The sequence below is a fragment of the Fomitiporia mediterranea genome (assembly GCF_000271605.1).
Source record: "Fomitiporia mediterranea MF3/22 unplaced genomic scaffold FOMMEscaffold_1, whole genome shotgun sequence".
Classification (NCBI taxonomy): Eukaryota; Fungi; Basidiomycota; class Agaricomycetes; order Hymenochaetales; family Hymenochaetaceae; genus Fomitiporia; species Fomitiporia mediterranea.
Genome location: NW_006760386.1, coordinates 9033310 through 9056295, shown reverse-complemented (window position 1 = coordinate 9056295; position 22986 = coordinate 9033310). Strand labels below are relative to the sequence as shown.

Genomic DNA, 22986 nt, shown 5'->3' with positions numbered 1-22986 from the left:
TCTTCATGTCGTACAAATACAAACTCGGAGCCAGCTTCTGTCAAGGTATTCAGAAGATGGGTACAAGAGCTACGAAAGCGGTTCCCCCGCCCTCCACCTGATACGACTAAGATGATTTTTTTGATGTTATTTCCGGAGGAGGATGTGAGGAGGAAGTATGGGATGCAGGAGGTTATGTTGGCGAGGGTGCTTGATGGTGTTTTGAGCGTTAATGGAAGCTTGAAACGTTGGGCGTCTTCTTGTGATACTTGTACGTCTTCTCTTGGGGAAGAGGTTTGCAGGGTTATGTCGTGTTCTGCTACCGTAAGTAATTTTATCTGATCCTTTTGGAGTGCAATAATCGTTCGTGCCTTAATTTATTCTATAGGAAGACGATGGTAATTATAACACTGTCACTATTCAAGAGGTGAACTCAATGCTAGACGAGTTGGCAGCAAAGTCAAGATTCTCTGCGTGCGAACTTCGAGATCCGGCTGCCAAATCCGATCGTTCTCGCCAGACAATCCTGCAAAGCGTATTTCGCAAGCTACGACCATTTGAAGCTGCCGTCCTGACCCAGATAATCCTCAAAGATCTCAGACCTGTGATTTATCCCGTTAAGAGTACATCTTCTACTGCTGAGGCGCTTTTGGAGTTCAATTCGAAGGCAGTACACGTGTTAACGATGCATGAGACTATGCGTGTTTGGGATCCTTCGAGGTTGCTGTTACGATGTTACAAGGTACAGGCGACGATTGAGGATTCGGTTCGGTTGTTTGAGAGTGGGGATTTGGAGATGGTTGGGCCTAGGATTGGTGTGCCAGTTCAGGTGCATTTTCTTTTTGTCGGGTAAATTATGGAATGGGTACTGATTATCTTGTAGATTCCTAAATGCGTCAAAGGTCAGGGTTGCAAGCATGCTCTAGCCCAGTTTAAGACACCGGAGTCAGTCTGGGCAGAGACGAAATATGATGGCGAAAGGTGAGGAGGAATTATGACATCCGCAGCTGAAAAGCTTTTAATATTCAATGCTTCCACAATAGAATGCAAATTCATATCGCAGTAGATAAGACGGGGGGCACCGAAATCACCATTTTCAGCAAGAGTAAACGGGATTCGACGTTGGATCGTATTGCGACACACTGGCATGACCTTTTTCTCATTTTGTTCAGTTGTGTGTTGTTAATTTATCCTTGATAAAAAAAAATAGGATTATTAGAGAAGCCCTGGGTTTGCGGCATTCAAATCTGGATGAGATTGTTGAACGAGCTGCGCCACAGAAGCGGCGTTCAGTGAATGTTTCGTCAGTGATCCTTGAAGCTGAGATGGTAGCGTTTGATGATAAAGTCGGTTTCGACGGTGCGTATGTTTAGATTCTTTAGAACACGACGGCTGATTAGTACGCAGAGTTCTGGAGAATCAGGGAACTTGTGGAGTCAACGGCTGTAGGAGCTCGAAGGAAGACGGGTCAAGTCGAGTCAAGGTAAATTAGTTGTATTTTGATGATCCATGCTTCGTTGAATCAATAATTTCGACAACAGGTTTAGTGACTCTTCCGACGACGCATGCAGACACCTCGCCCTTGTATTCTTTGATATTTTGTATCTCAATGGTCGTTCGCTGCTCTCGGAATCTTATTACTCTCGTAGAGCAACACTTGAATCAGTCATTAGACCCATACCGAAGTATGCTTTTCTTGCGCATCGGACTGAGATCCCCCTATCTGGTCCGCAGCTATGCGGCCAAGGTTTGGAAACGTTGGAACGTATTTTCTCCGAGTGCATAGCAAACTACGAAGAGGGCCTCGTTCTGAAGGCGTCACACGCAACGTATAATGACTATGGATGCCCATGGGTCAAAGTAAGGAGGCTTGTTCGATGTCGTCTGTGCTTGTGTCCTTACCTGCATCTAGCTGAAGAAAGACTATATTCCTGGTTATGGAGATGCGGTAGACCTTGTCCTCGTTGGGGCTTCTTGGGAGAAGGAAAGAGGAAGGACACTGCGAGGTATGTCATCATTAGTTTGTTTGTTCGTCGCGCAAAGGTGAACGCCCCCGCTCACCCAACTGATCCACAGTGCCACCTTCGACATTTACGACGTTCTATGTCGCAGTGCTTCGCGACTCTAATCAGGTTAGCCTTAACAAGCAAAAGTGGTTCTCAAAATGAGCTGCAAGTTAACAATTTGACAGAATGGCCGCCCTCCGCACCTTGAGGTCCTCTTCATGGTTTCGTACGGCCTTGATCGCAGGCAGCTCGAGCAGTTGAATTTTCTGATTAGTTCTATGAGTCCATTGAATTATACGGAAGAGCAGCGGGTAAGTAGGCGCATGACGGACCAGCGTGGCCTGACTAACTACCGTCTTGTTCATAGTGGAGCGAACTGCCTTTCAGTTTTAGCCTGGCGAAAGGTCTTGCAAAGCCCAAGGTCATCCTGACAAGTCCTCTGCTCGTCGAGTTGTTTGGAGCTGGGTTTACCAAGTCTTGTGAAGGCAATGTACGTGTCCCCTTTTATTTTGTGGTGATGTCCTTCTGAAGAGTGCGATAGTCTTATGAATTGCGATTCCCCCGGATAAGCAAAGTCTACAGAGCTAAAGACCGGAACTGGCAAGAAGGTATGGTTAACGATCCATTGTATTTATGTTGTCTTACATGCAAACAGGTCTGAAGATGAGACAGTATATGGAGATCGCTCACGAGGCTGTTGGAAAGGACCAACGTACACCGGGACAACGCGCAACTGGCAACGAGTCGCGGATTTTGAGTCCTTGCCGAGATGTCTATCCTATGCGGAAACGGAAGACAACAGACGATTATCAATCACCAACCGCGAAGGAAATCAATTCCGGCGTGGTACCGCATGTCCATGTACGACGGTTAGGTCGGAAGCGACAGAAGACGAACGAAAACCGCCCTTCCGCTATGAGTGGTGCGGGTTACTCTACCGGAAAGCTACTGAGTCTGCTGGTAGGCAACAAGGTGGTTTGCGAGATGCCAAAGGAACCGTTGAAGATTCTCACGAATCGCAGGACGGAGATCGTTCCTTCTGGCACGGCAGTGGCTGAGCTTGCAAGTGTAACACACTCTGGCCTTAGTGGTACGTCTAGTGTTACAGGAGTCTTGATTTGCAGTAATAAATTGACGATTGTAGATGATATCCGGAAACTTGATTTGCATCCACTCGCAATATTCCTTGGGAAAGCTGTTATCCTCACGGATTGCGATTTTACCTCGCCAACGCATGATAGGGATTTTATCGAGAGATTTGTGGTGCCCAACCTCATTCATTCGTGGGAAGCCCTTGCCATCGGATGTGGTTGGGTGGGTCGGCCCGGCAAACTAGCAGCAATAGACGACAACATAAACTATGGCGTTGTATTTGCGGATGAGAAATCCGTGAAGGCTTTGGGAAGAGTCCTTCTGGGTAGTGCTGGGATTGGCATACTTGGTACAGATCGCAAGCCCGTCTTTGTATTTGACACGGACTGTCTTCGGGTGGATAGGTTGGATGCAAGCCGCTCACATGGCGAAGCAGATATTAAAGCGAAATGCTTGGCTGTATACTTGTAGTCTCGATGTTATCTTTATACCTATAAAGTTGGTTATTTTCAAGATGTGCTGCGGAATGCCGACTGTAACTCGCGTGAGAGACGCGGTAACGTGCAGGCGCGTCCGCGGTCCGTCGCTGTAACAGCATTTATTCTGCTACTTAACTCTCGCAACCATGTTCTGATTGACACGTCACCATCTTCAGACATTCATTCTTTGAAAAAGCCTCGTCGAACGAAGAAAGTCGCCACTACCACTCTCTTACTATTAGACGAACAATGGGGAGTGTAAACGTGGCAGATGCCACGTCTCAATCGCTACTCCTTGGTACAGTCCTCGCACTTGTGGTCCTTCTTTGCTGCGTGCGCATTTATATATTATTATCTATTACGGTAATGCTAATTGAAGGGTGCACAGGCATATACCATCATTTACTTATTGTCCCCTCCACCTATCAGAGAAAGTGCCTCCGAGAAAAAATATCGCTCTGTAAAGTTCCGCACGGACCCCCAGGATTTGCCGCATATCACAGAGCCTGTACCTGCGAGTGTAGACCTCAGCATTGTGATCCCTGCTTATAATGAAGTACCGAGGCTACCTTCGATGCTCGAGACCACAATTAAGCATCTAACCAGTGCTGAATACGTTGGACGGAATGTCGAGATTTTGATTGTCGACGACGGGTCCTCGGACGGTACAGCTGAAAGAGCATTAAGTCTGGCTGAAGAGTATAGCACGATGGATATTCGGGTCGTTTCGTTGGAGAGGAACCTTGGGAAGGGAGGTGCTGTGAGGCACGGGATGTTACATACTCGGGGACGGAGGCTGTTGATGGTTGATGCGGATGGGGCGAGTCGGTTTGAGGATTTGGAGATGTTGTGGAGGGAGATGGATAAGATCGTCGATCATGGTGGGGAGGATATACCTGCTGTTGTTGTTGGGAGCCGGGCGCATCTTGTGAATACGGAGGCGGTGGTCAAGGTCTGTATATCTTTCTGGTTTAATTAAGTTAGACGATTAATCTCCCTCTTGTATTTTATATTAAAAGCGTTCGGTTCTTCGGAATCTGGCTATGCGAGCTTTACATCTTACTCTACGACTTGTTGGCGTCGGACACGTCCGTGACACACAATGCGGATTCAAGCTATTCACTCGCGAGGCCGCACGGCTCATATTCCCCTACCAGCATCTTAGAGGATGGATATTCGACGTGGAGATCCTACTATTGGCGAAGATGCAGCGGATCCCTGTAGCTGAGGTACCGATTACTTGGACGGAGGTGCCGGAGAGCAAGTTAAGGTTGGTGACGGATTCGATTAGGATGTTTACAGATCTTTTGGTGTTGAGGGTGAATCACTTGACGGGGAGGTGGGTTGTCCCGACGACGAGGAAAGTGAAAAGCGAATAGTACATTATATATGCTTTTTTGTGTATTCTCGCAGTGTATGCATGCCCCGTTCATTGCTGTGTATGGACTTGACATTTCTCTCTTTTGCTTCTTGAATTATTAATAATACATTAGAGCATTCCGATATTCATTGTAAGGAATCGGCGTAGTGCTTTAAAGCACATTCGCGTAAGCGGCTAGCACCTTGCTCGGGTGTTAAGTCTCTTTGTGCTTCAGCCATGAGCTCGAATCTAGGAAACAATGAAAGTATAACATCAATAACAGAGGCAAAAACATTAAAAAAGTTACAAGGACGAACCCTACGAGGAACTTGCGCACAGATGCGCTACGCAAAAGCGGAGGAAAGAAATGCAGGTGTAAGTGAGCGATACTATATTCTTCTAGACATTCGTTCTTTGCAATGGCCGCTGCCTTAGAGAGAGGGGCCTGGTGGATACCCATCGAGTAAGGGAACGAGCAGGTGAAGAGGTTGTCGTAGCGAAGTGTGATTTCGGAGAGGATCCGGGCGAATGAGGCGAGTTCGGTTGGTGTGAGATCTGGGAGGGAGTGGATGTGTCTGCGGTAGGGAAGCACTAGCGCATATAGTCAGTGAGGAACTGGGGAATATTAGAGTGTGGTCAATATTTATACTTACTGAGGACTTCGAAGGGCCAGGTCGCCCACCAAGGTACCAGAGCGACCCAGTCTTCGTTCTTGGAGACTATACGTTCGCCATTGGAGTCGTTCACTTCGAGGTGAGCGTACTCGCAGAGGAGACAAGGGCGGTTCTCTGGACCTCTCGGAGCTTGGCTGGATTCTTGAGGCTTCTGTGCGTATCGAAGTAGGGAAGCAAATTCTTTGGCGGGAATGGTTGGTATATCGGACATGGACCAGACTTGGTTATGTGGATGGGGATTTGAGCAGCCCATCATTGCTCCTTTGTTCTGTGATAAATTGCTAGTTTAGTGAAATGTGTTCGATAACAATAGGGATGGGTTGAGTATGTGTACCTCAAAGATTTGGACATAACGAATTCCTTCTTCTTTACTTCTTTCCTCGTAGATCCGGATCCATTCACGAATCACGATGGATATATCATCTAGACTTAGTCTCGCGAGGGTAAGATCGTGTCTAGGATGGAACACGATGACGTCGCATTCCCCATGTACGCTATTATATGCCAGTAAGGGGTGAGCAGGTTCGGGTGGGGGAGGGACAGGTGCAGGTGCGAGTGCAGCGTAGTCGTTATTGAATGTGTAAGTTGAGGTGTATGCGTCGTTCTGGTGACCTCCAGCACGTTTATTGCCTGGACAGAGATAGCATGATGGATCGTATTGAGGGAGAGACGAGGGCTGGGGAGGCTCGATTTGGCCTAGCCAGGGACGACGGGCACGGTGAGGAGAGACGAGGATATACTCGTCTGTTAATGGGTTGTCTGTATAATTGGTGCGATGTGTTAGTAGGTGACTACTACTAGTCCGGAAATGTAGGGAATATGCGTACATCTACGATGGGTATGCTGCGTCGGGTCGAATTCGTCCATTTGCAGAATAAACACAAGGATGGGCGTAGTTGCGATTACATCTGATATATCTGTGGTTTTTGTCGTCGTAATGATTTACTCGCCGAGTGTGCATCGCTGAGCTGCGGCCCGCGCCGCCTGTCGTCGGCCCGACGCACGGAACAACCCGATTTAACTCCTAGTACTACACCTCACATCATGCAGTCTCTTACAATATCTGGGTTACTAGTGCTGGTCTTTCCGGGATATCTCTCTTCTTTCACCCTTGACTGTCAAGACTCCGTCGCTCAGTATCAAGCCATAGGTGCAGATATCAGCACCTGCCAATACTAGCCTGCTTCTGACTATCATTGAAGATTGGAGTGCATCCTTGTTTGTATGCTTCCAAGTCATCAGCACATGCAGTGATCAGTGTATCCTCATGTGTCTGCGAAGAGCAGGCACCAGTACTATGTACTTTCTTGATGACTCCTTGATCATTGTAACAAGAACACTTTCTTATGCACATACACTATGCACAATATGAGGCTGGGTTGATTTTGTCAAGGCTATGCCTCCTTCAACACATAGCTGTATGCCTCATTTTCTGAAAAAGGTGTCTCTTGGCCTTACTATCTCCCTAGGAATCTTTCACATGAACCAGGATAACTTTCCTTGGACGCTGTGCCTTCAACACTCCTGCAGCTATCAATGACAGTGATGGCCATCATTCTATAAATCTGCGTTCTATCCGGAAATGAACACTGCCTTGTCATCTGAATACAGCCATTTTTATATTGTTGAATAACAAATATACGTCTGCAGAATTTAATGCGACGCTCTCGTTTCGTCGTATTAAATCTGTCCCTCAGCACTACTTCTCAGACCTGTGCATTATGTACGCCTCAGTAGTGAGCCGACATTTACTGTGTGCACGATCTATACATTCTGCTTATACTATGACATTCTGTGTCCTCGTTAATTGTGTACAACGCAGTGCCCAAATTTACACATACACACAGCTGAAACTGTGCTCAGCGACTTTGAGCTCTCGATTTCTTCTTAAATATTGTAACTTTGGTTGTTTTCTAGACGGATCCAGTCGACATGCAATGAATCCATTTCGATGCCGCTGCACTGAGCAAGAGTATGACATACAGTCCTGCAGACCTACTAGTATTACAGGAATTTGTTGCTTCACTCATTTTGTTCTGGCAGTACACATTATCCTTAAAGAATCCACCATACTGACGACATGTCTCAAGGCAGTGAATCAATGCTAATTCTCGGCATTATGTCCACTGTGTCGAAGCTGTGCATCAAACTTCCAGTGTGAGAACTTGACCTATCTTCACTTTCCCAGGAGCATATATATATTGTAGCTTAGCCTTTCTTGCTGTCCAGCACCCCTCCTCTCTCTACTGTGCTATCCTATTGCTTTCAAACTTGCTATTGCAGTGCAGAATGCCTATCGACTGATGACACACATTCTGCACTGTCCCTCCTAACAAATCGAATTCCTCTGGGTTGCTCAAAATGCCTCCCAAATCTGGAATAATACTAAAGGCTAGTGCTCCGCACCGTAGCATAATTTACAGATACGCCTGCAGTGTATACGCTTACACACTGTATTGTAAGAGAAAATTTTAGCTGAAAATACGGGCGTATATTTATGCACGTATGCGTATACCATAAGTAAAAAATTTCCGTATACGCCGTATACGAGTATACAGTATTACTAAGCATATTCTCTAATTAAATACTAAGTTTGAGTTTCTAAACCTCATTTACTTTACTTATTTATATACCAAATCATTTTAATACTATATAACAACCTTGTTTAACTTAAAAAGTACTAGTATGAGTACTACAGTTAGTATGGTTACTACGGTACATCACATGAAGGTTTAGAGCTGTCACATGATATTAACTCACAACACTCAACTGTCTTATTTCTATGTGTAAACAGCACTACAATACATTTTCTTAGCTCAGTAATATCAAGCATTTGTTTTGAAAGATGATAGTGTACTTTTATGAGCTATTTTAATGTAAAGTATCTTGTTATATTTGGCACAGCGTATACGCCGTATACGCTGTATACGGAAGTAGCGTATCGTATATGGGTCCTGCTGACCCAGTTTACACCCGTAATTATATGCGCGTATGCGTATACGTGGGAAATTTTATGCGCGTAAGCGTATACGCTACGCGCGGAGCACTACTAAAGGCAAAGGGCGGCAAGTCTCGTGCCATCAAGAGGTTTGCCAAATGACTATCCTTGAAGAAGTCCTTGCACACAACTCCGATTGCTACACCTACCACCCAGATCGGCCATGTGCAAGATAGTTCAGTTGTATATTCTCCAGCAAGGTCCTCTGTACACTGCGATGTGGGAGCAGCAACAGTCAACACGAACACGAACACCACCGAGACGTCAATAAGGGGAAGGCGAAAGAAGTTCGCTAGGACAGAGAAGGTCTTAAGATTGACTATCTCTACTTTACTCTTTGGCATCAAGGGTGCAGCTGCTGCTGGAGATGCTTTCCCACCTGTAAAATCAGCTGCTGCAGGTCTTCTCTTTAGAATAAATTCTGTAAAGGTAATTTAACGTCTTTCGGCTTCCTTGGAACAATTACAGTAAGGCTTAAAAATCTTTTACAGAAGTTCAAAGATGATAAGGCCGACATTGAGCAACTATCACACTTGGTGGAAGAGTTTGGCAGCATATTAGAGGATACTTTGTTGAAGGCAAGCTTCCCAAGAGAGTTCGAGGCAGCGGCTATCCATTTCAATCGGTAACGGCATTCTAATAGTTCTGAAAATAGATATTTACAATCAACGTCCACACTGTACTGGTCATAGCTGCTGATGATCTTTCACATAAATCAAAACGATCTCTTTTTGGCCGGTTGGCTCATCTACAAGAACGAATTGTGCTTCGCCAACGAGTGCGTAGTGAGATCAAGGCAGCTAAACAAAAATTCAAAGTGACTATACTATTCATTCATTATTTTTCGTTCAAATCTCAATCTACAATTTGGTTGCTGATTCCTTTCTCATAGCTTCAGATGCTCACTCACCCTGCTTATCATACTTCTGCACTTATCAAGATTGGTCATTGCCATGACTGTCGTCTGAGTAAGTGTGTGCCAATTATGAAAATGAACATGATTCTTGAATGACAAGATACACAGTTACCTTAGTTCTTTCCAGTGTTTTATTTTAATGTGGGGGAGTAACTGACGGCGTTATTTTGTAGGGAATCCCTATCCCCCTTAGGCTGCTCTGTCTTTTTTGAGTGCAGTCAATATTTAAACAAAGATCATAGATATCCCTCCAACATAGCAGCCGTCTACTGTTGAGTTGATAGCCACACGTAACACACCGAGCTTTCAAGAGGACGTATTATATTAGTTTTTATTTCAATGTGAAATGTGTAATTTATATATATGCTTGTAAATGTACTCAACCTTCAAAATGACATGCTACAAGAAGATACTATAAGAATTGCGATTCTACTATATTGTAACGTGCATTGAAGTATTTGTTTGCTATACTGACTCCTGAGTTTAAAAAAGGAAATATGGTAGGAATTACTAAGCATCAGTCCATACGACGTCGTAATACGAAATAGAGTGTGCTCACTGTGCTCATCTTTCTTTGCCTGCCATCCTTGACAATGAGCAGCACGCCTGCAACGAAACGAAGACGGATCAGCCGTTCTCCCTCACCAGTCTACAAAATAGATGACACTGTAGATGACTATGAGCCATATATCCCAGTCGCCCAGCGCCGCCAGGCAAAGCTCGCTGCCATCGCTTCTCGCAGCCTAGCTGGAAGGGCAAAGTCCTCAAAACAGTCAAGCTTAGAACCGGAGCAACCAGATGTAGATGACGCAGAGGAGAAACAGAGGGAAAGAGAGAGAAAGGAGCGGACGTTGTTGCTCGAGGCGCAGGAGGTGCATAGGAAGAAGGCCGTTGAAGGTATGCGAGCTGGTTATCGTAACATGTCGTGTACATCATTACTGACTGACTGAAGATGCTCAGAAGACTGAAGTAGAACGGAATGAAGAAGCGGATGCTGCTATCCTTGCTGCTATAGCGAGCAGAAAAAAGCTCGCATCGGATTTGGAATTGGCCAAGGGCATACAATATACTGAGCCTCTCAAGTCCTCGTAAGTATAGTGCCGGTTTGTAGCATGTCATTTAACTTAATCCACCCTCTTATAGTTGGACACCGCCTCGTTATATACAGGCACGGCCAAAAGAAGTGAATCAGCGAATTCGCGAACAGTACCATATTCTCGTCGAAGGAGAGGATATCCCGCCGCCCATTCCGAGCTTTGCGGTACGTGTACACCTATACCTTCAATTGGCTGAGGCTCATGGTCGACTTTCTTACAGGACATGAAGATTCCCGATGTGCTCCTCAAGAATCTCAAATCGAAGGGCATCGTGAGCCCTACCCCCATTCAAACACAAGGTTTGCCGGTAGCGTGTGTTAATACCTTTCATTTGCATTATGCCGGGATGCTCATGTTGTTCACAGACTCGCCGGAAGGGATATGATAGGGATTGCATTTACCGGTTCAGGAAAGACGCTCGCATTCTGTCTACCGTTGATTATGTTCGCAGCCGAAGAGGAGACAAAATTGCCATTTGTTCGTGGTGAGGGACCGGTTGGTATAATACTATGTCCATCAGTGAGTACGGTCGTCGTTGTAGTTCCGAGCTATTCGTCTTATTTTCCGTGTAGCGTGAACTGGCATCTCAGACGTTTGAAAATGTCCTTGGCTGGACGAGTGCTTTGGCGAGTGGCGGATATCCTCAACTGAATACTTTACTGTGCATTGGTGGCATCTCCATGTCGGAACAATCACATACGCTTAACAAAGGCCTTCACATTGTCGTTGCGACACCCGGTCGATTGATTGATATGTTGGAGAAGCGACGATTTAGTCTTGATAGTTGCAAGTTCCTGTGTATGGATGAAGCGGATCGGATGATCGATTTGGGGTTTGAAGATGATGTCCGGACTGTAATGAGTTTTTTCAAGGTAACGTGGATTAGTGATGCCGCTTGCTGCCAAAGTCGACTTATAATTTATAGTCCCAACGACAAACTCTTTTGTTCTCTGCTACTATGCCCAGGAAAATCCAGGACTTTGCACAACAGTCGCTCATACAGCCTGTCCTTGTGAATGTTGGGCGCGCTGGAGCGGCAAATTTGGACGTACTCCAGGTCGTCGAATATGTGAAACAGGAGGCAAAGATGGTGTATCTCCTTGAATGCCTGCAGAAGACTCCACCGCCTGTGATCATCTTTAGCGATAACAAGAATGAAGTGGATGGTAAGTACCTTTCTTTAGTACCACTTCCGAATTTTACCTAACATCTCCTATGTAGATATTCAGGAGTATCTCCTGCTGAAAGGCGTAGAAGCAGTTGCCATCCATGGATCAAAAAGTGTGTAGTCTCTAAGTCCATCGTGAAAAAAGAGGAAGATACTTATTAACATCAACAGCCCAAGAAGAACGACAATATGCAATAAAGTCATTCAAGTCAGGTGCAAAAGACGTGATGGTCGCCTCGGGTGTTGCTTCCAAGGGACTCGACTTCAACGACATCCAACACGTCATCATCTTCTCCATGCCGAAGGAAATCGAAGACTACGTTCATCAGATTGGAAGAACCGGGAGGAGCGGGAAGACAGGTATCGCCACGACGTTTGTGAATATGAATACGTCTGAGCAGACGTTGTTGGATTTGAAGTATTTGTTGATGGAGGCAGGGCAGAAGTACGTTTTATCTTTTCTTCCTACATGGTCCAAAGAATATCCGCTGATATAGTTTTTATTTGTTTTTTTAGGGTCCCACCGTTCCTTGTATCAATCGAAGACCCAAGGACTGCTCAGGGCGCTTCGTTCAAAGGGTGTCCGGTCTGTGGTGGTTTGGGACATGGTATATCGCTTTGTCCAAAGTTGGAGGACTCCCAACGCAGACAGATGGCATCGCATAGGGCGGATGATATGGGCGGCAATTACTGATTGCGGGCTCTGATTTTTGGTTGTTGTGGGCTCATTAGTCACCGGGGACTTGTGAACCCCGTCTGCATCTTTTGATAGTCTAGAAGGATCATCTCATAATGTATTGCATTTAATGGTTTATGGCGTATGTATGAATAATGAACTGGATCAGGCATTGTTGTTCAACTCATGCTTAAATATGTAGATGAGATACATGATGCATGCACGATAATATGCAAGATGGGTATAATTTTATCATGGTGCACTAATAGATTGAACCGGACCAGGCACTGTCGTTGTTTAGCCAATGCTTGAATGTCTCGTCGCAAAGTCTTCATCGCTCATGGCAAAATTTAGCAGATATCATTGAAAGAGATGAAGTATGCAGACGAGATACAAAATGCATGCACTACTCAGTAACAAAATGCGAAGTAGAAATCATCGTGTATCCCTACGGAATCGATCAAGGACACTTGGCTTCCGCGTTGTTTCTCCTCCACGCGAGGTTGCGAGTGCTCGACGGCGTTCTTCGCGTTGTTTTTCGAGTTTGGCGCGGATGGCCACCTGTGAAATGGGCAATGAAGAGGCGGTAAGTTCGTGGTATCCTTTTTTGATAAGGATAGACGGATAGGAAACGGAAGGACGTACGGTTTGTGGGTCGATCACATTTTTGCGGTGTTTGCGTAGGTATCTGTGTAGTAAAGTGGATAGAGAAAATCAGGGGGCATCTGACTAAGAACATGGGCGAGACGTACCGTTTCATACTCTTGTTCTTCCCTCGCATTTTCTTTTTTATGCGCTCCTTCAGGACTTTCTTTGTCTTCTCTGCGCTCTTCGTGCCTTCCCCATTTACACCGTCCCCTTCTCCCTCCTCCTGACTATCATCATCTCCGTCTGAAGTGTCCGAAGTGTCAACTTCCTCTGTTGGGTCGTACTTGCCAGCAACCTTGAGTCTGTCGATACGAGGAAGGCGCGAGAAGGGTAAGTCGGGTGTTTGGCCTTCTCCACCTGGAAGAGTTAGTTTGGAGGGAGGGGCGAGAGAACCTGGGGCTGGGCCTGAGAAGGTTATGAGCTCCGGAGCAATCTAAAGTTAGTGAAAAGAATGTCAGTCTAACTGGAAAGAAAATCTGGAGAAGGGAGCAGGGACAGGGAGGCGAACCTTGTCGAGTAAGTTGCGAACTTCGCGTTCTCTTCTCATGTGCTTGTTCTCGAATGGGTCTGCTTCACCGGAGTCGAAGTGGGGTTCGCCGCTTCCTGGGATGAGGATGCTTGAGAGTCCACGGGCGTGTCCGATTGTAAGGACGTCGGAGAAGGGACAGAAGCGGAGAGATGTGAGTGGGCGAGAGGGGATGGGGTGTGTGAGGTAGAGAGGAGGTGGGGCGCGTGGGTTGGAGGGGATTGGAGTGTGGTTGTGGGGAGGGTTGTATGTCTAGAGGGTGACATAGTGAGAGTGACCTTGAGTTTGAGTTTTTTAGTGGTGAATAGGGGGAAAGGTATACGTACGTTTACTGTTCCGCCTGAAGCGACTGCAAGTGTACCCTTCGCACTCCATTCGACTTCGCCGCCACCCCCACGAGTTGTCCATTCACGCACAACGCCCCATGTACGAGAGTCCCATACTTTTACTAGACCGTCCACTCCTGCAGTCGCAAGGTATCGTCCACTATCACTCGGATCGACAGACAGACCCGTGATACCTCCGCGATGTGCAAGAAGAGATACAGCAGGATGCGCAAGATTTGGTGTCCAAAGCGTTACACGTCCATTTTGATGACCGAGGTATAACACTGCTGTCTGTGGATTTTGCGCAAGTGTGTGACAAGATCCAAGTCCTGTTCGGTGTGAAGCAACGAGTTGGCCGGTTGAGGTATCTTGGTATTTTAAATGTCCTGAGTTGCCAACGCTCGCGAGGAGCCAGTGGTAAGGCAGGAATTCGAGTCGTGTAGGCTCGACGTGGTTTTTGAGTTTGTGCAGCTCGACGCCGTTTTGGTCGTAGATGAAAGCGTATTTCTTTTGTGCGACGGCGAAGTGAGATTGATCATGCAGGTACCTTTATATAATATGTAAGTTCATTTAAATATGAGGAAAGAGCTGAATGGTAATGAACGCACGTAATATCTCGACATGTTTCTCGGAGCTGCAACTCCGCATGCATAGTTCCGGTTTGCCAGTCAAATGACGCGACATGACCGAGCTTCCCAACAATGGCGAGATGTCGACCATTTCGTGTGTACCTGACTCTATACGGCCCACCGTCGAGCTTGTATTCTTTTTGCTGTCGCGCGGCTTCGACACCAACCTCGCGTACAATCTCTGCCTGACCAACGCGCCAAGTCCGTTCCATCTCGTCCTCAACCTCGACACGACCTGCATCTGCGCCGACTGCTTCTGTGAGTAGCGCAACATCTGCGCGGAGAGCTTGCGACCTAGCGGTTTGCTCGGCTCGTCTGTCAAGCTCTAGTCGGAGAGACTTGTTTGTTATATGTGCATGTTTCTTGACGCCTTTTGGAGGAGGAGAGGTAGGACGAAGTGAGCGCGGCAAAGAGGTTTTGGACTTGATGGAGATCAAAGTTTCTGACGCTTTCTCGGGCTGAGAGGACTCTTTGGCTTTCTTAGATCCATCTGATGTTCGACCATGCTTGGACTTGGAAGGGCCTGGTTTGTCGCCAGTTTTTCGACGTTTCGCAACAGGCCGCATCGCGTCTGCCTTCGCTATGAGTGAGTCCATGGCTATTTTTTGTCTTTGAGTTATTAAGTCTTCGCGTATTTAACAATAGTTTTACTTACCGACACTGCGAACGAAGTAAAATGGTTCTTAGCGTGTTGACCAAAAATTCAAGGCATAGAAATGAATCAAATGATCTGCGCGTCGATCGTCCGGCAATATCACGTGCTGTTTCGGGAGTGCATATACCCAGCCAGGTAGTGAGGCACAGGCAGCAGAAATTCCGCTCCGTCAGCATCCGGCACAATGCAATAATATTCTTACTCATTCACAAACCACCATGCCGCTTCCCTCTCCCCTCAAGCTCAAGCAATGGCTCTCAGATAATGCGGAGAAATTACAACCCCCTGTGAATAATTTTTGTTTGTATTCTGGGAAGGACTTTGTTGTTATGGCGGTCGGTGGTCCCAATGAGCGGAATGACTTTCATGTTAATGAGACTGAGGTATGTCTTATGTGTTCGGGTGCTTGTGGGGACTGTTTCGATGATTGATTTACTTATGATATTTTTGTGTGTTTATAGGAATGGTTTTATCAACATAAGGGACCAATGCTTCTGCGCGTTGTAGACGGAGACGAAGTCCGGGATATTCATATTGAAGAGGGGGAAATGTTTCTCCTACCTGGTATGCTTCAAGTACCTTTGCGGTTCAAGTATTCATCTCTTATCTACGAATATTATTAGGAAACACACCGCACAATCCAGTACGTTTCGCAAATACCGTAGGTCTAGTCATTGAGCGTGTGCGACCTGATAACGCCATCGGTGCGTGCTCCCCTTCCCCCTACTTCTAGAAGCATGTAGAATAATTTGGCTATCCTCGGTAGATCGTCTCCGTTGGTATTGTCGTTCTGGGGCTCATAACAAACCAACTATAATCCGGGAAGAGGCGCTTCACGTCACTGACTTGGGCTCACAACTAAAACCGATAATCCAGGCCTGGATGACTGACGAGAATCGCAGGAGGTGTCCGGAATGCGGGTTAATCGCCGTTCCGAAGTGAGAGAGATAACGCTTATTGATTATTGATTATAATATGTGGATTTATATTGCATGAGTCAGTCGTTGTAACTGCTGAGAAATATACTGGATATATTTTGGATTGGATTAGATTAGGGACGTGTGTCGATCGCGGGTATCACCGATCCCTTCGCCTTGACCCATACCGTCGATCCTCATCTTACATAATATACCTGTGAAGTAAAAACTTTGGTCATCTGCTCGTGAAATTAGTGAACATCTTTTACATCCCTGCAGTCATGGCAGCAGCAAAATCCACCAAAAAGCGCGTCGCATCAACAAACCCTGGTCCAGCTAAAAAGAAAGCTCATTTGGACAAGTCCATTGCCGAGAAACGAGTGCAGCGAAAAGTACCTGTAACCAATGCACGAATAGAGGAAGAGAGTGAATCGTCGGAGGGGGAAGAGGACGAGGATGAGGAAGAAGAATGGGCAGGGACGGGTAGTGATGGAGGTGACTTTGAAGACGTGGAAGAAGGTGAAGCAGAATTTGAAGATACAGATGAGGAGGCGAAGGAGAATAAGGATGATATGGATGTCGACCATACATCTAGTAAACCTTCGCGTGAAGACGGTAAAAGTGCGTTTGACCCTCCTTAACTTCAAAGGTGCTTCGTAGTTTACGCTTTTAATTGTTCTTGAAGGCTCACGAGAGGCACACAAGCTCCAAAAAGCAGTACATCAAGAACGAAAAGCGGCGAAGCAACATGCAGACGTGCTCGTTGCTGCAAAACCTCTATGGGCGCGAGCGCGTCGGAAACAGGCAACTCCCGCTGAGCGGCAGAAAGATATTGAGGCGCTTATGGAGGTTGTACGAGGACGAGTTCAAGATGTGGTGTTTAAGCATGATGCGAGTCGGGTGGTGCAGACGCTCGTGAAGTATGGGTCGCAGAGAGTAAGAGACGAGGTTGCTGCGGAGCTGAAGGGACGGTATCGGGATCTTGTACAGAATAAATACTCGAAGGTGAGTCATATTCCCTGCTTTAAAAGGCTCTACCTGACATGATTTATGGCAGTTCCTAGTGACGAAACTTATTCGACAATGTCCATCGCATCGTACCTCTATACTTCTTGAGTTCCGGGGACACGTCGTCCGCTTATTGCTCCACCGAGAGGCATCCAGCGTTCTCGCAGACGCGTTCGAACTTTATTCTAATGCCTTTGAGCGCTCTTTGCTCGTGCATGACTTTTACGGAAAAGAGGTCGCGTTATTTTCTCCTGCAATTTCCAAGGGAGCAGCGGCGGACGAGAAGGATAAAGCGGTACTGAAGAAAGGACTAGCAGGTGCGCTAGAGGGTGCCGATACTGAACGAAGGAAACGCATATTAGCGGCCGTGAAGGAGAACCTAGAACTGATGTATGTGAAGCAGCGTTATGCGCTACTTTTTTATTGGTATTCTGATATGTTGTGTTTACAGAATGAATAATCCGGATAAGGGTGCAATATCGCATGCAATTTTCCATCGGGCTCTATTAGAGTATCTTCTGCAGGTAAATGAGCTTGATGACGAGGCACTTCAAGAAAAGCTTCGACGAGAAATCTTTGAAGCGTAAGTGTCTTACCAATCGTAATTCTGCTGTGTGCTGATGGATGATGCAGTTGCCAAGAACAGCTGGCTGAAATGGTACACACGAAAGATGGAAGTCGTGTTGTACGAGAATTTATCGCATGGGGAACAGCGAAGGTATGCCTTTTATCCTCCGCCCCTGTTGGTCTGTTTTACTGAGTAGTATTCAGGACCGAAAACAAGTTGTGAAGGTGTTGAAACCACACGTTGAACGAATATGCAAAGATGAAGAAGCACAAAATGTTCTGTTCACAGCGTTGGACGTTATCGAGTAAGATAGTTCCAACTTCTCTGTGATCATTATAATTAATTGATTTGTTCTATCAGTGACACGAAACTCACAGCCAAATCGTTGGTTTCGGAGATAACTTCACGCGCTATGGACTTGTACAACTCCCCACAAGGTCGACGAGCTCTACTCTATCTTCTCGTCCCCCGGGTAACTCGGCACTTTACACCCGCACAGTGTGCTTTACTTGCAGAAACGGATTCTATTCGAGCGAAGACTAGTAAAAAGGACGTGGCGGTGCGAAGGGAGGAGATACTTAAAGCTGCTAGCCCTTCACTTATTGCGTTACTTGATGAAAGGAATAATGCGGAGACGTTGGTTCGGGATCCGGGTGGGAGTCTGCTTGTTACGGAGGTTATGTTGTATGCGGAGGGTGGTATGTGATTTTCGTTTTTTTCGTGAATCTGGGACTAAGCGTGTTGTTTCCTGACGTGTGTCACATTTAGATAAGGCGAAGGCGACAGCATCACTCATTGCCTTGCTAAATGAGCCTTACCCCTCATCCGACTCTAGTAAACAGCATGTCATCGATGTTCCACACTCATCTCGCGTCTACAAAACCCTCTTACAAGGTGGCCATTTCTCGCACTCCACACGTACTGTAGCGCGTGTCCCTGAATCTGTGTTCTCACCTGCAAAATTCGCCACGGCGTGGATGAAAGATGTCGATAGGGAGCGTACCTGCGCGATGGGACTTGGCGGTGGTACGTTCGTTATTGCAGCTTTGGTGGAACGGCTTAACGAGGAAGGAGGGAAGGGAGAGAAGGACGCTTTGAAGAGCTGGTTTGGTGAGGGGTATGTGAAGAGGTTAAGAGAGAGTGAGGTTAAGGGGAAGAAGGTGCTTCTGGATGCTTTGGGTAGCTGAGACTAGTGCTGTACCGATTTCCCTACCACAATATCCGTAAAACCTATTTAAGAGCTTAGAACTCCTAAGACAATATGACACCGAGAGAAAGAAAATCATTAGAGGAAGTAGCATAGAAAGGAGGCAAAATTCAATGTCGAATTAAGATAATGTCGTCCAATACGTAGCAAATAATATTATAAGGCGTCCAGCATCTACACTCGAACCCCGAAAATTACATATGTATTTTAAACAAAAACAAGACCATACCAATCAACCAATCAATCATCTATAGTAATGAGTTGTGGAGCGTCCCCATCTTCGAGTTTTTCGTTGGGGTCATCAAGCATCAATAACCCATCCTCCTCGAAACGACGCTTCTTACTGGGACTTGAGAGGTTTACGTCTTGTAGGTTGCTACTGTTTGCTTTTACGCGTTTCGCTGGTGGAACGCCGTGTGCGAGGTCTTCTGCTTCTAATACTCGTTTGCGTGCTGGTGTAGATGGTGGGGAGGTGGGAGGAGCTGGTTGTGGTTTCACCACCTCTGGTGGGATGGGGAGAGGGGAGGGTAGGATGTATGCGGGTGCATCGATGGGATGATTGGGTCTATAGCTGACCGTTTAACACACAATTGACAGAACAGACTATTAGCATTAATACGTACGGTAATCTGGATATGGAGGCTGCAATGGTGCCTAACTCCTCATCTTCGTCAACGATAGTTAGGAACTTCCCGTGCGTCACGCCAAGGCTGGCAAGTGATCGGTCCAAATTGTCTTCGAAGTCCGGATCAGCGAGTAATCGTTTGTCTTCGTATACGGAAACGTCCCGCAGTCCTGTTCCAGGATCGACTCCTTCACCAGTACCAAGAAGCCCATTGACCGCTTCAGACAGAGTGACGCGCTCAGGATCACAGGGAAAGTCAACGTATATATCGCGACAAACTCCGCACCCTGGTGCTGGTAGTCCGACGGTACAGGCATTTAGAGGTACCTCGGCCTTACGCTGAAGATGTACGTTACGCAGGCCGCTGTAGTTCTTTCGCAGTAGTTGTACTGCCTGTAGTACGATGATACCAGCGATTATTGCGTTTGTGGTTGCGATAGCTGGTATGATGTTCCCTGCCATTTCTATCCACGTTGTGGCAATTGTCAAGATCGACTTGCGACAATTAAAATAAGGAACGAACCTTTGATTTCCCAGCGACTTTTTCGCGGAATACCATAAGCCGCTGAACGTAAGTTTGAGGCAGCGGTTACGAAGTCTAGTGTGTCGTCGTCGTCCTTGTCAAACGAAATCGTATCTTCTCCATTTCGCAATCGTGCAGCCAAACGATGCGTGCTAAAGTGAATGAATATCGGTCGTTCGAAGATGTCACAAACGGGAATAGGTTGTTAACCTACCTCGAAACGAACAGGACCAAGCTTTCCTGTAGTGTGAGTTCCTTCTGGTCCTTAAGCGAGGATGCCAGAGCCGATGACGATGCAGTTGGCGTGGAATCGGATGTCTTCGCGATTCCGTTAACCATTGGCTTCGGTGACGCATTGTTAGCACTACCGTTAGGTTCAGATATCCCGTTAGGGACGCTTGATGAGCCAGCACTTAGACTGAATGTGCCATCAGCTATGCCATCATAGTCTAGAGGTACTGGTGGCGTTCGAGTCTTCCACATGTCTGACATGCTCAAGAGATTTCTGACGTCAGAATTGAAGACCTATTGGAATAAACGATAGGCATGAACCAAAAGTTGTATCAGTGTCAGGCATTCTTTAAAATCAGTATATACCAGCCTTGTCAAAAGCAAGACGCGCTGGGTCTTTCAGTTTGTCGCTGTAATCTCGCCCATCCGATGCAGTTCCATTAGGGGAAGAGTTAGTACGAAGTGCTTTCCGGACAAGGGCGAATGCCTGCGCCTCTTTCCGTAAGTTTGCAATTTCCTCAGCTGTAACGCAAGATTAATTAAGGTTAGGCAAGGAACAAATACTAAACTTACAATTTTCACCTGCTCTTTCCGCATCGTCGAGTTCGTCGCTGCCATATTCGTCTTCTCCAAATAATTGCCTAGAACCGGACCAAAGTATTAGCACGACCCGGACAGAATAATGACGAAGAAAACTGAAGGGACTCACTGTAGCAAGTAGCTTTTAGCCCACACGATACAATGGATTGGTTGACTTGGTGTACTTCGAATGGTGCAAACGGGGAATGTCTTTGGAACAGGTTTCGGTAAACAGTCAAAGCACTCGAATCGGTCCTAAATGAAAACCAAGAAATCCCATGAGCATGCAACTTTTTAAATAGTTTAAAGGAGCACGACAGTAGCATAACGACGAAGGGGTTGACACGTACTTTTAATATGGGCTGTACTTGACCATAGTAGCCGGCCGTACCGGATTCTACTAGTGGAACGCCCGCAGCGAGGCATAGTTTATTGACATGTCTTCGTGCGTCTGCGTCGATGTTTTGGTAGGCGTGGCATACGACAGAATACAGGAACATTATTAGTGCACGAGCATGAATTCAAGAGATTAGGACCTCACCGAGATTATCCAATGCGTTGAGGACGATATCAAATCCACGGAACCACGCAACATCAAACTGCGGTTCTTTGATATTTGCGTGTATGGGAGTGATGCGTACATTTGGATTGAAAGTTTGGGCGGTACGTGCAGCAACCTTTCCATACAGCAGACAAAAAGTCCCAAGTCAGACGGCAAATTTTGATTAATTGGCGTGATTGGGACGAACCAGTGCTTTTGACTGCTTAATGTCCTTTTTGCGGAAGAGGAATTGTCGGTTTAAATTCGACAGGTCGATAGTATCAAGGTCCAGCAAGGTAATTTTTCCGAAACCCGTTAAGACGACATTTTTTACTAGAGGCGTGTTAGTGATGGTATGGGGAATAGCTTGATGGCGCACTTACGGAGCTCACAGCCAATCCCGCCAGCACCCACAAGCAGAACCTTAACATTGGAGAGACGTTCATGGAAATCTGAGCCAAGAACAGCTCTAGCACGTGCATTTCGCGAGGCAGCTGCTGAGCCGGACCTGTCTGCCATGGTGGAAGTGCAGAAGAGAGATAGCAGGCGCCTCGGTTTGGTGCAGTTTGGGCGGAGAGACTCATAGACGCGCTCTTCCACAGTACGTAGTCACATCGCACGTCACGCGTTGTCTCTATTTTTAGTGTCGACACGAGGCATTACTACTACATACAAACAGCATTGTATGTGATAGAAAAAAGAATCAACGCTATGCTATGGACAAAGCATATACAAAGCAAACACGAAGAACTAGTCGCAAAGCTAATTTTACTGACTATAGACCTGAGTATTGTTGCATTCACATCCACATCCTGATGGACAATAACTAAACTGCTGCGTTCTCCAACACCTCAGGTGGGCAGTATGGCAGCATACGATACAGATATGAGATATACCTGAGGAAATTCGTTAGTAGTGTGTAAGACATATTAGCACAAGAAGTATACCTTTGACGGGTGAACGACAGATAATGCACAAAGGGTATGACTTGACAGTGCAATTGGGGCATTTGTTGTTTTCGAGTTCAGAGAAGCACTTCTGGCATACTGATACCACCCCTATTGAAGAAGTTGGAGAAAATATTAGACGATATACAACATGCAATAATAGTTGAAGATATACCGAAGTCCGTTGAGTTTACCCAAAGTGAATAAGGGTCAGGTATCTTTACGGCCTTATACAACTCAGCGCATTTCTGCGTGAGCTGCCAACCATGCAACATTTCACCATATGCGTGGATATGGAAGAGCAACTGTTCTCGTGAACTGATCAAGTATCATAATCTAACTTTAATAGGCAGATTGAGACAGACAATGGAGAAACTTGCCTGGAACGCGGCATTGTAGACAGTGTGGATTTGCTGTCGCCATTCCGAACATACAGGACCCGCTTTCCGCGTGAGGAGACGCCAGACGCTTCAACGGAGACTTTCCTATAGAATAGGACGTATTGTAAATCACGATCATATGTATATAATAGTAGATAATCACTAACTCTGCAGGGGACACCTTATTCCGGACTTGCCCCTGAGAAGTCCCAATTAAATGGCGAACTGTAC

General features: G+C 46.3%; 8 protein-coding genes across 8 annotated transcripts; 5 read left to right on the top strand and 3 right to left on the bottom strand.

The window, feature by feature from the left end:
• Positions 1 to 48: 48 nt before the first annotated feature.
• On the top strand, positions 49 to 2646 carry FOMMEDRAFT_72072 (DNA ligase/mRNA capping enzyme; the record flags this gene model as incomplete). Its single annotated transcript, XM_007262422.1, has 12 exons — positions 49 to 303; positions 368 to 808; positions 863 to 960; positions 1023 to 1145; positions 1190 to 1325; positions 1380 to 1462; positions 1521 to 1839; positions 1892 to 1985; positions 2056 to 2111; positions 2171 to 2296; positions 2353 to 2475; positions 2527 to 2646. Coding segments are annotated over 12 exons (1974 nt in total), but the record flags the coding sequence as incomplete, so codon positions are not given.
• A 1399-nt stretch (positions 2647 to 4045) lies between these two features.
• On the bottom strand, positions 4046 to 6457 carry FOMMEDRAFT_138296 (galactose-1-phosphate uridylyltransferase; the record flags this gene model as incomplete). Its single annotated transcript, XM_007262421.1, has 6 exons — positions 4046 to 4508; positions 4576 to 5165; positions 5234 to 5507; positions 5570 to 5858; positions 5925 to 6349; positions 6418 to 6457. 5 exons carry the CDS (start codon positions 6455 to 6457, stop codon positions 5063 to 5065), a joined length of 1131 nt encoding a protein of 376 aa, XP_007262483.1. The 3' UTR covers positions 4046 to 4508; positions 4576 to 5062.
• Positions 6458 to 8581: 2124 nt separating this feature from the next.
• Positions 8582 to 9217, top strand: FOMMEDRAFT_151393 (uncharacterized protein; the record flags this gene model as incomplete). The annotated part of the gene is made up of 3 exons (XM_007262420.1): positions 8582 to 8677; positions 8745 to 9017; positions 9080 to 9217. The coding sequence occupies 3 exons, from the start codon at positions 8582 to 8584 to the stop codon at positions 9215 to 9217; spliced, it is 507 nt and encodes a 168-aa protein (XP_007262482.1).
• Positions 9218 to 10097: 880 nt separating this feature from the next.
• On the top strand, positions 10098 to 12616 carry FOMMEDRAFT_165086 (P-loop containing nucleoside triphosphate hydrolase protein; the record flags this gene model as incomplete). Its single annotated transcript, XM_007262419.1, has 10 exons — positions 10098 to 10401; positions 10457 to 10592; positions 10648 to 10765; positions 10822 to 10913; positions 10967 to 11120; positions 11174 to 11473; positions 11527 to 11767; positions 11823 to 11882; positions 11941 to 12214; positions 12286 to 12616. 10 exons carry the CDS (start codon positions 10098 to 10100, stop codon positions 12461 to 12463), a joined length of 1857 nt encoding a protein of 618 aa, XP_007262481.1. The 3' UTR covers positions 12464 to 12616.
• A 264-nt stretch (positions 12617 to 12880) lies between these two features.
• FOMMEDRAFT_151391 (BING4CT-domain-containing protein) lies at positions 12881 to 15170 on the bottom strand (the record flags this gene model as incomplete). Its single annotated transcript, XM_007262418.1, has 5 exons — positions 12881 to 13133; positions 13198 to 13526; positions 13602 to 13871; positions 13946 to 14492; positions 14554 to 15170. 5 exons carry the CDS (start codon positions 15168 to 15170, stop codon positions 12881 to 12883), a joined length of 2016 nt encoding a protein of 671 aa, XP_007262480.1.
• Positions 15171 to 15447: 277 nt separating this feature from the next.
• On the top strand, positions 15448 to 16271 carry FOMMEDRAFT_116978 (3-hydroxyanthranilic acid dioxygenase; the record flags this gene model as incomplete). Its single annotated transcript, XM_007262417.1, has 4 exons — positions 15448 to 15612; positions 15691 to 15793; positions 15853 to 15933; positions 15996 to 16271. 4 exons carry the CDS (start codon positions 15448 to 15450, stop codon positions 16169 to 16171), a joined length of 525 nt encoding a protein of 174 aa, XP_007262479.1. The 3' UTR covers positions 16172 to 16271.
• Positions 16272 to 16427: 156 nt separating this feature from the next.
• Positions 16428 to 18961, top strand: FOMMEDRAFT_165083 (ARM repeat-containing protein; the record flags this gene model as incomplete). The annotated part of the gene is made up of 8 exons (XM_007262416.1): positions 16428 to 16767; positions 16832 to 17151; positions 17204 to 17544; positions 17606 to 17737; positions 17788 to 17872; positions 17926 to 18026; positions 18083 to 18420; positions 18491 to 18961. The coding sequence occupies 8 exons, from the start codon at positions 16428 to 16430 to the stop codon at positions 18907 to 18909; spliced, it is 2076 nt and encodes a 691-aa protein (XP_007262478.1). The 3' UTR covers positions 18910 to 18961.
• A 208-nt stretch (positions 18962 to 19169) lies between these two features.
• FOMMEDRAFT_165082 (uncharacterized protein) lies at positions 19170 to 21947 on the bottom strand (the record flags this gene model as incomplete). Its single annotated transcript, XM_007262415.1, has 11 exons — positions 19170 to 19494; positions 19553 to 20018; positions 20078 to 20229; positions 20292 to 20602; positions 20679 to 20830; positions 20882 to 20949; positions 21018 to 21142; positions 21238 to 21338; positions 21429 to 21564; positions 21637 to 21761; positions 21812 to 21947. The coding sequence occupies 11 exons, from the start codon at positions 21945 to 21947 to the stop codon at positions 19170 to 19172; spliced, it is 2097 nt and encodes a 698-aa protein (XP_007262477.1).
• Between the last annotated feature and the right edge of the window lie 1039 nt (positions 21948 to 22986).